Here is a 13,293-nt window from a genome sequence, read left to right as displayed (position 1 = left end):
TAGTGTGAGCGCGTTCGTGCGGTTGTTATGCTTTTTCCCGAAGCGAACTGCAAAAAGTGTGACTTTTCAAATTGATTTTCCACCACCAATCGGGTGGGTTCGCGGGTGGAAAAGTGCTGTGAACGGTGGCCACGGGTGGAAATAGGTCTTCGACGGTGCCATCGGCCCTGCAAGTGTAGGAGAAAAACGCGAAAAAGCTGTACCTCCTTTGTGTGCCTCGGATAACCGGAGGATTCGTCTCTAGGCCCATAATCCGTTTGGGTTGCAACATAGCCCAGCGCGTAACATACCTCCCGTTGTGCCCGTTGTGCCCGTGTGCCAGTGTGTGGGTCTGCTGTGTTTGTGGCGTGGGCGTCGGAGGCCGCGATAGACAGTTGGGTTCCCGTGGAGAGCGCGCGCGGCCCAAAGCAAAACAAAAACATTTCATCGCAGCAGCAGCAACCCGTGGAGAGCGTGAGCGAGAGAGAGACGCACGAACAACGTGAGCGTTCTCCCGTTCCTGCCGCATGCCCATGTTGCGCACTGTGTCATAACCGGCGGGAGGGCTTTTCCGGGAATCGCCCGTCGGCCCCAATCGGAGCCGACACATTCGGTGCATCGTCCGGATTGCTTTTTCACCGTGAAACCGGGCGACGCACGCACGACCCGGCCCTCTGAGTGAACATTAAAAATAAATTCGAATGAAGAATGTGAAAATAAAGACGTTCATCTCGTCAATCGCAGCTGCCGCCGCGCCGTAGTTGCCACGCGGGTGGTGGTTTTCTCATCGAACGGAATAAAATTACAGTCCGCGCGCGCCCGATGGGTCTGCGCCCGCACTGCGTGCCTTATGCTCCCCGAGAATGCAGGGTGGTGAACGGAGGAGCGCTGCGTCCCCGGTCGCCACGAGGAAAATAAACACGGCGGCTGAACGACGTTGATCCGCGCAGAAGTGGTCACCGGTGGCCCCGCGAATGTGTGACATTTGCGACGCGCCCGCCAGAAGGCGATTGAATAATGCTGAAGGATGCTGCGGTCGCCTCTACAGAGTGCCTACACTATCGCCACCACCGGGAAGACACGCGCAATGCCGAGCGGTGTCTGCGGTGTCGCCTCTAGCCTTACCTTGCTGCCTCGCCAAGCGCACTGAAACCGCACGGCGCGTGACTTCGAGGACGTTTCTGGCGACGTCCCTAACTCTGTTATGTTGATACTGCGTGTTGTGAGGTGTTTAAGAACAATTTAAACAAACGTAGCAAGACTTTTGGTGATCGATCGCACCGAGAGAGCGGATCACGCGGTCACGGGGGAAGTGAACGTTACACGCGTCGCCCACCACGTCGTCGGGCGCGGGTGAATTAAAAATAAAAATGCTCCGATTAATTGCGACCATCATCGTTGCCGCCGTCGTTGGCGTTGGCATTTGGCTGCCAGCATCGACGTCCGGCGCAACCCCGGAGGGGGCGGAGACGACGGTGGCAGACGGCACTAGTAGCAGCGAAAGCGACACGATGCCAATGCAGCCGGACGCGTCCGGTGGACACTTCTGCCAGAAGCAGTGCCCCTGTCTGGGAAATGCCATCGATTGCTCGAAGAAAAACCTCAAGACGCTGTTCCACTTACCGCACTGGGTGGAAAATCTGTAAGTACCTGCGACGCGCCCAAGTGGCGGCGGCTGCTCGCTCTACCCCGTGTTCGGTCGTTCCTATTTAAATGTCCATTAGCCGAGAATTTCAGCCATTACTTCTTACCGTCGATCGCGCTCTCGTCGTCGGCGGCAGCCCCATCAAAACGTTCGTCTTGGTCGTCGCCGTCGTCGTCGGGCATTGGAAGATGAGATGTCCCCGGAGGGGCCGAAAGTCAGCGGATTGGATTTATTAATATAACACACATACACACAAACGCACGCCGAAGTGCGCTTTCCCGCGACCCCGGCGATCTTTCACTGACTGGTGGCTGGCGCACCGAGCATTGCGCCATGAGTCGCGAGAGGAAGGGATGCAAAGTCTCAAACCGACACGACGCGATGCGCCGCGAGAAGATCGCACTCAGGGCGACCAGGCCGAGTTTTCGGAATGCACTTTCGGTTCGGAGCGGGCCGGTCGAACGATGGACAAATTAATGGATGCGCCGTGCTTTGGTGACATTTCCGGCATCATCGGAATGGGGCAGTTGACCCTTAATTTGGCCGACGAATCGAGTGCGCGCAGCTCCATGCGCGTGGTGCAATTCGTCGTCGCGACCAGCTATGGAACCGGCATGTTTTTAAAGGTCGTCCGGTTTGGGCGCAACCGTATCTAAACCGTGGCTACGCCTCGAAGGCGCGTAATTGACCGGCAAAGATCGGGATTTTCCAATTAAATAGCCAAAAAAGGTCTACGACCGCCGCGAAGAGCTGTTCGGCGTTGCGGAGGAAAAGGCGCGGGGACATATCGTGTCAAATTAAAGGAAATGTTTCCTGGACTCCCTGGGTTGAGGGACCAGGAAGTGTCCGGAGAATGATGCTATATTTGCCTATGTTGGGTGAATAATTGGCATCGGTAGTCCGTGTTCACCACGGTGGAGTTTGATCGATGCATGGCCAGATGCGTTTAGCATCCGTATTAGCGAAAGCAGGACTATCCGTTACGGAACTATCGACGGTACGTTATGTTTTCGAGTAAATCAAATGTTTCATTTTCAGTAAATATGGAACTTTATTTCCCTATTTTTGTAGTCTTCACTAATGAACTGTTAACCCGCCGCATATCTGTCCACACCTACGGCACGTCCGGCGTACGTTCCGGACGTGACGGAGATGATGTGCCTATTTTGATCGATCGTGTGTTGCGCCTGCCACGGGTGGCAGAGCAGAGTCGGAGCGCATTACCACGCGGCTTGGGTCGATTCGATGCATCCTTCTGACTTCCTCGTTTGTGAGGCGGGTGTTCCACAGAAGGGAGTTTCCCAAACATTTCCATCAACACGATCACGATCACCATCGATGCGAGAGCTTCACTCGACACCCTTGTCAGCATGGGCCGAGTAGAGAGTTATGCTACAGCGTCTTCCACCTTTCAACACTCGATGCATTCTTCCGTATCGTGTGTAGAGCATCGTTACCATTTTGAGCCAACGCCTAAACTAACGCCTACACAATAATCAACCTCGCGGGCGGTTTGTGCTTTGGCATTAGTCATACGACCTGGAAGCAGACCCGGAGCTTCGCAGCAAGTACCGTTCTGTGCGGAAGATCTCCTAAGGTGGACAATCTCTTATCGTTGCTTCGTCCGTGGGCCCCCCGACACGGGACCTTAATTCCTCATCGCGATCTTCGCGCTTCGAGAACTTACGACGCGGCGTAAAAGGTGCGCAATTCACGTATATGGCTTCGATTGCCTATCGAGAAAAGTGGCCGCAAGTTGTTTGTGATGTCTTGCCATTTAATGTTCGCACTGGTTCGCGCAAATGGGGCCGAGGCTTTGGATGGCCACGCTACCTCCAACCCGGGGGTGATGTATGCGGTCGTACGAAAAACGTGTTTGCTGCAGCGCACATCCACCGCGGCCACGCGACGGTTCCCTCTTTTGGCCATGGCCGAAGAACAAGGCCGAGTTTCCCGTTTTGCTACCTTCCGGACGATATCCGACATGGTTTTTCCCCTTTTCGGAGGATGAACGCTGCGGAACGATTCTCTGAAGTGGCCGACGATGGTTTTTCGACACTTTACAAGGAGCCAAGATGGGAAATGCGATTCTTGGTTTTCATAGGGATGTCCTTCAGGCATCAGGTTGTTGGTATATGATTGAAACAACAATATAATTCACCGTTCTATGGTACCGTTGGGAGAACCGAAGGAGCAACTTATTCGCATATGGTCATGTAGAATATTCTTATCACAGCAGATTGATAGTCTGTAGTCTGTGGTCCATTATCAGTAGGTGTGGTACTTGAGTGCTCGACATGAAACTTGGCACCTTGCCATGATGTACCCCTTTTGATATCGAAGATACATGATACAAAAAGGTGAAAACCTTTCAAAGCATGAAACTGAGAGTTCTATGTTCTACTTTTTGTCGGAAACTTGAAAATGCTTTTCTCGATTGTTTGAACAGCCGGTTCCACGAAGGGCACAAAGGTCTCGGCGTAGTTATTTTCCTACCATCCATCACTCCCAGAGAGAGAGAAAGGCACACAAACACACGGGCACAGCCAACGGCCTCAACTCGTACCGAGACTTGTGTACCAATCGATAGATGGGTTTGTTTATTTTTGTGATGAGCGACTCACTTGAGTTTTTTTTCTCTTCAACTGTCGTATGTGTTTTCTACAACTGGCCTATTTATGCTCTTCGCTTTAACGCGCACAGGGTGACAGTTTTTCTTACCTTAAGATGATAAGGGGGCGAGACCCGGTCGGTATGCGCGTGCTCCGATAGTTGTAATAGGCATTTGAAATATCCAACTATCTTTGTCGTTATCTGTTTGTTTGTAGAAGATTTATGACAATCAAATGAATAGCCTCAATTCAGCTGTCAAACAATTAGGGACTGTGGCGGTGGGAAAAACGCTCACTCTATGAAAAGGCACGGCACATGCGCATGATGATGGTACATTGTTCAGCGGACGATAGTTTGATAGTGGCCAAATGTGCTTGGAAATCAGTTGCATTGTGATATAATGATTAGTAATTCTATTTACTAAGTTACACCGTCGGGTGAATATTAAGCCAACCATCCTGCTACTTTATTAACCTTATCATATTTTAGTTTAGGAGTATCAAGACTTTTCGGAACAAATGTGCATCACGCAAAATATAAGGTTAAATCCATTATTTTTGGGTAAAATTAAAAACTATATTTATCAGGTTTCCAATAGTCCGATTTGCGTCAAATATGCACCATTTTGCTGGAAATTTCTTCATAATACTTCTCTTGTAGAAGGTTTATTCGTTATTTGCGAAAATCTCGAGCAAATCCATTTTCACAATCCTTTTTTGATCTGTTTTTCATCCTTCGCCGAATCGCGAATTCGCGAATTTTCGCTGTTTTAAAAGAAAAAATGTAAATTATATCCAACTTTCTCTTTGGTGACTTCCATTGTTAACACGCTGTAACTCACAAACGAATGGAACAAACAATAAACAGTTCAAAAAATCTTTTTAAGTGTACAGTATTATCTTTAAAACGAGCCTACATTTTAAACTGTACGATCGATTCTTCACGAGATATCGATCACTAAAGCCATCTTCCGAGAAAATAATGGATTTCGTTTTAGCCAACTTAATATTATCACTTGCTTAGAACTACAGTTGATCTTAATCAGTTCCATCAATACCGAGAAAATTATTCTGCTCGTTATTAAATATTTTATGTTTTGAAAGATTCCGTTGATCCTTGAGCTTCTCGAACTTTGACGATTTATTAAGATACCCGTTCATCGCAGTTAATTGTCGCGCGCTCTATTGGTGGTCATCGGTCTCGTTGATTCGATTTGATTAGATACTAGCGGCGTTCCTTTTTATGGTGGCGTCTGCCTATACCGGTTATCTACACCGGATCCCCCGGTCCAACGGATAACGGGTTGCAAACCCAAACTGGGTATCAAGAAAACGAAGTAGAACCAATGGTTTTGTTACATTAAATATTCGCAACATCGATCATGCTGTGCCACCATTTTAATGTTGCGCGGACCATAAACAACTAATTTTCAACAAGCCCGAACCGTCGGGGCGGTGTGCGTTTTATAATGGCGCGTTCTGTTCTGGTGTGGTGTAGGTTTTATGTGTATTTGTCCCCGTAGTTCCATTAGCACAGCATGATGTGGTTTGACATTTTTTTTATTATTATGCCTAGACTATGGCCGGTCCGTTTGTTTTGCACTAGATCGCGCACCGACGACGGGACCGCGACTCCCGGGACCAAATGCGCGATAAGTCCGGCCGTTAGAAACTCCCCTCACGCGATTGGACGGCGCACAACACACAGCCCCTGATCGGTTGTTATCTTAGCGTGTGGTTTGTTTGCAGTATTTATTTTTATTGACTTTCCGAGTGGTGGTTGTGGTCGTTCCGATATTTCATCGATAGAGAACCGATGTTACGGCGCGTTTGTTTAAAATTGTCGCACCAACGGGGAACCGAAGAGGTTAGGTAAAAGGGTTTTCAATTTTCTTATTTTGTTGAAACTAAATTCGCTTATCGGTGGACTGGGGGGATTTGCCAGGAAAACAACCCAAACATGCAAAGTTTTGTGACGGGGCCTGGCACAAGGGCAGAAAATCCTGCGCAGAGCACATTTTTAAGTGTCGTCCACGAACACGAGATAAGCAAGCAAACCACGGAAGCGATTTGCGAAAAGTGATTTAGATAATAAAATAGGTGAAGAAATGACCGTGATTGATGGTGTGGCCCGGTGTGTTTTCTGCCCGCGATCTATCATAGATTCCCGTCGATAAATAACACCGCAGACAGATAGAAGGACACGCGAAACGTTTGCCGTTATTCGCTCCGTTTCGCACCCCGAATTGCTGTACCGTCACATCATCTGCCCGCTTTTTATCTGTGGTTTCTTGTATTTTCTCACACATATTCTACGATGGCTGACAAAGGCCCTGAGACCACCAGATGCCGTTGTGCACGAAATTGCCAATGTATGGCAATTTAGTTCTCACATTCGTGCTGCGTGATGCGTCGTGAGTTGCCGCAGAAATGGTTGCCGCCCGTTGGTCGGTCCTTGAAATCCACTTAATTCAAATCAATCTTCACTAATCGGGAAATGATTAAAACGATAGCGATTTGTGCTTGCTGCTGCTGCTGCTGCTGGTCCTGATAGGGCCACCAACCCTGCCTCTCGAGACCCCGCGGTTCGAACATAGAACACTCGTTACGTAAATTGACGGCCACGTTACGGTTGGTACACCCCGCCCGCGTACACGACCATGCTGGCGGACCATGATGTTGCGGTTGACGCTAAAAACGCGACCGTCCTCGACCCACGGCTGCGATTTTGCAAATTGATCGTTTAGCCAGCCGGTCCAAAGGTTATCGAACATTCACGGGAGGGGTGTACGGCATGCGGTACGCCTTCGCAAATTAGCGGAGGTGAGTAATGCCGTGTTCGGCGGACCGCGTTTTGTAAGCCGTGGAAGCTGAGCATAGCACCACGCCCTAGCATACGCGCAGCTGTGGCGTGGCCGAGTTATGGAGCTCCAACCAACTCAAATAGTTTGGCCCGCGAAATACTGTGCCCACAGATTCGGGTTACGGTGCCCTTTCTTACTTTCAAACTCTCAAAATTATACAGTATGTTGCAGGTCGATTCTGTTTTTTTAAATATAACAAAATGATAAAATTCTCAAGAATCCAAATGGGTTTTTTATTACAAAATAAATCGCATGCTTGCTTTCTCTGTTTAAGCATTGCACTATTACACTCGATGAGGATCAAGACGATGACGATCGTTCGGTGTTGCTGGTGGCCTACGACGCCCTTTTAAGCCCTTCCCGCGGAATTATCGCTAAACTAGCGCAAATCACAATTGCATTCCTCGAACCATACACACCCCTGTACGGGTTGATGTCATCGCTTTGAAGCAGATCCCTCCGTGCCCATTTTAAACGGTGATCGATCTGTGTGACTCATCGGAAGCGTGCTATCGTTGAGCAAATATTTTGAATCCAAAAACGTTTCTCTTCATACTTTATGGCAACGTGCGCGTCACCGGGACTCACCAGATCGTTTAGAATCAGTACTCGGAAGCGGAAACATACAGCGGTTTTCCAGAAGCTTGCAAAGTACCACCGATCAGTAGCAACGACAATGTTCAAGTGGAGCTGCCAACCCTTAAAGAGGCAGCAGAACGCAATCTGTTGGCGATAATGTCACAGCTCGCCTCGCGGGAAAATGCAAATGTGCATTACTCGTGCACTTTGTTGCACCGCGAGACGACTGCGTAATCGTTGCCAGGTTTTTTTCCCCCCGTCTGAAAACAACTTTAATGGCACGGACACGGACGGTTTGTGGTTTGTGCCAGCCAGCGTGGGGCCTTGCAAGGTGTGCCAGCGTCGCTGTTGTCGCCGTGGTCGTCACGATGACGCGGAACACATTTACTGCGCAAGCACCCCGCGGTCTGTGGGTGGTTGTTGTGCGTTTGTGCAAGCTGCGGAGGTGTGAAAAAAAAAATTACAGGAACTTAGTTCTAGGGGAAGGGTTTGCTGATCGATTCTGCTGAAACTGGTCGTTATCGAGGGTGATGAATGAGTAGTTTGATTTATTGTAACTGGCCGTGAAATCACTCGGGCGAGTTTCACAGTGAAGTCCCGCGTTCCTTAAAGCGTGTAAAACAAGCGACGATCGGGAGCGTCGTGGCTCATTTTCGACGTATTCAAACCGAATGCTCATCGATATGTCACATCGATCGTGTTTTTGACACCGCTTAGGGTCTTCGTTCCCATGCTTATAAATTATGATGAGTCGCCACATCGACATCATGGGAATCGTTGGCAAGTCCCATGATCATGCCCTGATCATGGGACCGCTCGGTGGCACATGTATGGGGTGCTAATGTTTTGTTTTCTAAAATTATCTTGCCCTACAGCACAAGGCCCCGTTTTTATCGAGACGGACCTTCCTGTCGTGCCACACTTGATAAACAGTGTTGTCCCTAGCACACCTTTCTCGGAACCAGGCTATCTTATCGGGAGAATGCTACGCATTTCTGGGACTACGATTATTTGCCCAAGGGCTTGCCCACTGCGTGTCTGCGATCGGGCGGTAGTTTTGATGAAAACATGCCATTAAAATAGAAGCGGTTCCTTGAATTTTAGAGTTCCGACATAAATTGAGATCAATGCCGGTACATTTGGTGTAGAGATTAGAAGATATGGAACATTTACAGTGAGGCAAAATATGGGGTGCGCTTATGGCTTTTAAATCGATTAGTACGCAGCATGACTGCCAGCAATGCCCCAACTATCGTCGCGATTGCACTGCCGTACTTTGCTCTAATCCTGTTCCCGCGTTATCGTTCCTACTCTACAGCGAGCTGGCGTCGAATCGTCTAACCCATGACGTGATCGAAGCGCAATTGTCCGACCTTAGCAAACTGCAAGTGCTGTAAGTATGGAAACCCCCCACCGGTACCATAAAACGTATCAGCTCCGTAGCCAGTGGACTGAACGTGTGTTGATTTATTGTTTTGTGGACCGTTTGGCTATGTGTTTTATGGTTCTCTCATATATTTTTTTCTCCTCACCTCCGCGAAGAAACCTGAACCACAATCGAATGACCCGGCTGCCGGTGCTGAGGGGCTTAAGGAATCTGATTAAACTGTACGTAACGGGCAACGAAATCGATACGATCGACGTGGAGGCGATAGCCGCTTTGCCGGCCCTGAAGTTCCTCGATCTTTCTCGGAACGCAATCCAGGAGCTGCCATACACGGCGTTTCCGAACCGGAACAGTCTTCAGTATCTGAATTTAAATTTCAACAAACTAACGCTGCTGGCAAAAGGTACCTTCGATCGGTTGGCGTCACTGAAACGACTGTAAGTTTCAAGTAGATAAAACAAAGTTGGTCGACAATATTCAAATAATTTGTGGTTCTTTTTGCGTTTGCGGTTTGTTTCCATGCAGAGAAATTAGCAGCAACGCGTTGGAGGAAGTGCAAAGCTTAACCTTTCAAAACCTGAACCAACTGAAGAGCCTGAAGCTGAACAACAATCGCATTCCGGCGCTGATGGATGGCGTGTTCCACGGACTAACGACGATCGGGTTACTCGAGTTGAACAACAACACCATTCGCAGCATCCGCAAGGGTGGGTTGTTCAATTTGACCAGCCTCACCACGCTGGCCCTGGCCCGGAATGCAATCGTCGAGATCGAGCACTCCGGGTGGGAGTTTACGCCCAAGCTGGTCAGCCTAGATTTGTCCTACAACCAGCTCCGGTCGCTCGATCGCTACACGTTCGAGGAACTGTCCGGGCTGAAAACGCTCTTGCTGCAGGGCAACAGCATCGCCGCGATCGGTGAGGGAACGTTCAACGAAACGAGAGCCCTGGAAACGTTGTATCTGAACGAAAATCGCATCTCGTGGACGATCGAGGATATGCGTGGACCGTTCCTGGGGCTGGGCAAGCTGGAGCGATTGTATCTGAATGCGAACGAAATCAAGTCCGTCAGCCGGAATGCGTTCCTGGGACTGAAATCCCTCACACAGTTGGAGCTTAGCCAGAACAACATCTCGTCGATTCAGAATAACGCTTTTAAGGATACCGTTCGATTGAAGGTAAGACGTTTGGGAACCGTGGAGAAACATTTTGTTATCATATTAACACATTAATACCTTTGTTTCGCCATTTGCTAGAATTTAATTATGAACTCCACAAATCTGCTGTGCGACTGCAATCTGGCCTGGTTCTACCATTGGATCAAGGAGCGAAAAGAAGTGTTCCAGATCGATGCCGAGTGTATCTATCCGATTTGGTTACGCAATCGGCTGATACGTGATCTGCATGCGGCCAACTTTTCATGCTGTAAGTACTGAAGATAGCAAATCCGTCTTTCTGATGATCGGTGACGACGAATTATTTCGCTTTTAGACGATTCGCCAAAACCGCACCTGATCGATGAGCCCCAATCGCAGCTCGGCATTCGTGGCACCAACGTTGTGCTCGTGTGCAGGGCCACTTCGACGGCGGCCGATCGGATGACGTTCAAGTGGAAGCAGGATAATCTGGAGCTCCCGGAGACGCAGTATACCGTGGATCAGAATGACACCGAAAATGGCACGATCGGAAGCTCGGTGTTGACCATTCCGAACATAGAGCAGTCGGGCGCTGGCAAGTACCAGTGCATCATCACCAACACGTACGGTGTTGTGTATTCCCAGAAGGTTAAAGTGACCGTCGGGACGTACCCAAAGTTCCGCAAAACACCCACCGACGTGAGTGTGCTGGAGGGCAAAGTGGCCCGACTGGACTGTGATGCGGCCGGCGATCCCAAGCCGCAGATTTCGTGGGAGAAAGACGGGGGCAACGATTTCCCCGCGGCCAAGGAACGTCGCATGCGGGTCATTCCACACGAGAACGCTTTTCTGATATTGAACGCGCGGCCGATTGACACGGGCGTGTACAGCTGTACGGCGGAAAATCCGGCCGGAGTCATCCGTGCCAATGCGTCGGTGGTGGTGTGGGACACGCCTTTGATATTGCGGAGAGGTAGTGAATCGAGCGCGATGGACAGTTTGCTCATTCCGATCGGCCAGCCTAGTGTGTTGCGATGCAAAGCATCGCCGTTATCGGTGGCAGGCGGTGGATCCGGAACGGTTCCGAAGCCAGCTAACGTTTTCTGGCTGAAGGATGGTGAACCGGTGGCCCTGAGTGGCGGACGTCACTTTGTCACGGACGAGGGTCTGTTGCTACTAATCGTAGACACGGAACTGGCCGACGCCGGTCTGTATGAGTGTCGGTTGGAGAGTGAGTTTGGAAGCGAAACCGGCTCGACGCGATTGGTGGTGGTTGAAGGACCCGAGGATATGCACGGTTCGGTGCTGGGTGACGGCGGTTACGGAGGAGCAAGCGGCGGTAGTTTGGCAGAGGAAAATGCCACGGGACCATTCGATTGGATGAAGGATTCAACCGTGCAGATGGTGGCAGTATTGGTGCTGGTCTGCGTGTTACTCGTACTGGTCGTCTGGTTAATCAGAATGTACCGCATGGAGAAGCGACTTCTTCGAGGTGCTGGAGTTTCCGAGGATGGAGAGTTTGACCTGGCGACCGGCATGGAGATCAATCAGCCTAACTTGATCGTGCGCAGCGGTGTCGGAACATCGACCACTCCAGCCGGATACTTCGAGTACCTCATCCCGATGGTGGCAAACGGTGGTGGCTCTCTGACGACGAACGTTGATGAAGAAGATGTTGAGGGGCGATCACGAAGCATGGGTCGTGATCCACGGTTCTTCACAAAGGTTGTGGCGAAAACGAACGCACGGTCCACTGAGCTAGATTCCGACGATCTGGATGATGACCTATCGTCGAAGGATTCGGGCACCGGGGGTGATTGTGCATCGGCCACTGGCTCCACGAATGCGGCCCATCGAGGCAGCCGGGAAGATCTAAAGTGTTTGCTTCATTCGCTAACCCGGAAGCACGCCAGTGATCTCGAGCTCGAACACCAGCGTCATCTGTCGCCGGACGATGCGCACGATCCCGATTCGGATCCACGGCTCGAACCACCACCACCTATACCGCCAATCAACGCAACGACGGCTGTGTTAATGATGGGTTCGTCAACCATTGGCCCTGCTTCAACACGACACCACGCTAACGATCCGGGTGATGATCAGCACATGTTACCTCCGGCGGCTCTAGTGGCCGCGCGTATGCCAACTTCACAAACCTTCCCAGCGTTTGTGCCGTCGTCTGCGGGCGGAGACGGTGCGCTCAAGACAACATCCCTCGAATCGTCCGCCGATCCTGTGTTACCACCGAAGAAAAGCAGCAGCCGTCATCAACAGCAACAGCACAAACAGCAAATACAGGTGAACCAACTGTACCAGTTGTTGCTGGAGAATCCGCGGTTGGTGGAAAAACCAGCAAAATATCGAACGAAATCGATGGAACGATCGATCGACGAGTACGGAGCGCCCACTTCAACGGTTAGCAGTGGGTTTGGGACGGGCAGTAGCACCGGGAGCACGTTAACAGGTGGTGATCGTGCTTACGGCAGGCATTCGATGACAATGGGAGACCTGAACCGGTAGATAGGGCGTCACCACGGCCACGTCTGATGGGAAGAAGCGCCAAAGCGGCAGCTGGTCTGCCGTCGGCACCTTGTTTTAAACTCCAAACGCTACTACTAACACCAAAAATCCCCCTTTTTAGTCGATACTGCTCAAAATGTTGACACGAAGATGGAATTAACCCACATCGGGGAAGGCTCGATCATTCCAGAGACGTTTGAAGCTAGATTCCCATTTCCTGTAAAGATAGTCGGTCGGATTAGCTTAGTGACCGTGTGAAAAAAGTTCCTTCAGTTTAGTTCCGTTCGTTCGTTTAGTTCACGAGTGAGATGCCACAAAATGTCACTCGGTCGTTTATCGGTTATTGAATAGAACAGTTCCTTTTGTTGTTATTAAAAAAAGTGAGAATCGATTCAAAGGGGACGTCATAGAAACACGCGTATTGTGCACCTATGAAAGACTTGCCACATGGTTTGCATTACACTGTTTAGGATGAGACCGTTGCGATGCAAACATTTTCCCACGGGGGTCATTTGTAGACCTCAATTTGTACATACATTTGTGCGATATTCTTTTCTTCAGTAGAATGCACG

At 50.0% G+C, this 13,293-nt stretch overlaps 1 protein-coding gene across 1 annotated transcript; it reads left to right on the top strand.

Annotated features, from left to right (window-relative positions):
• Nucleotides 1–1,349: 1,349 nt before the first annotated feature.
• LOC131207811 (leucine-rich repeats and immunoglobulin-like domains protein 3) lies at nucleotides 1,350–13,247 on the top strand. The gene is made up of 6 exons (XM_058200442.1): nucleotides 1,350–1,621; nucleotides 8,998–9,072; nucleotides 9,222–9,503; nucleotides 9,592–10,243; nucleotides 10,322–10,490; nucleotides 10,557–13,247. The coding sequence occupies exons 1-6, from the start codon at nucleotides 1,350–1,352 to the stop codon at nucleotides 12,719–12,721; spliced, it is 3,615 nt and encodes a 1,204-aa protein (XP_058056425.1). The 3' UTR covers nucleotides 12,722–13,247.
• Nucleotides 13,248–13,293: the final 46 nt, after the last annotated feature.

Source organism: Anopheles bellator, chromosome 2, assembly GCF_943735745.2.
Source record: "Anopheles bellator chromosome 2, idAnoBellAS_SP24_06.2, whole genome shotgun sequence".
Taxonomy (NCBI): Eukaryota; Metazoa; Arthropoda; class Insecta; order Diptera; family Culicidae; genus Anopheles; species Anopheles bellator.
Note: the sequence above shows the minus strand (reverse complement) of the source record. Positions and strands in the feature narration are given on the sequence as shown.

Excerpts from the sequence above, each read along its gene's own strand:
- LOC131207811 (XM_058200442.1), top strand. The coding sequence starts at position 1,350 with ATGCTCCGATTAATTGCGACCATCATCGTTGCCGCCGTCGTTGGCGTT. Across the intron at positions 1,622-8,997 it reads CCGCACTGGGTGGAAAATCT|CGAGCTGGCGTCGAATCGTC; the intron begins GTAAGTACCTGC and ends CCTACTCTACAG. Across the intron at positions 9,504-9,591 it reads TTGGCGTCACTGAAACGACT|AGAAATTAGCAGCAACGCGT; the intron begins GTAAGTTTCAAG and ends GTTTCCATGCAG.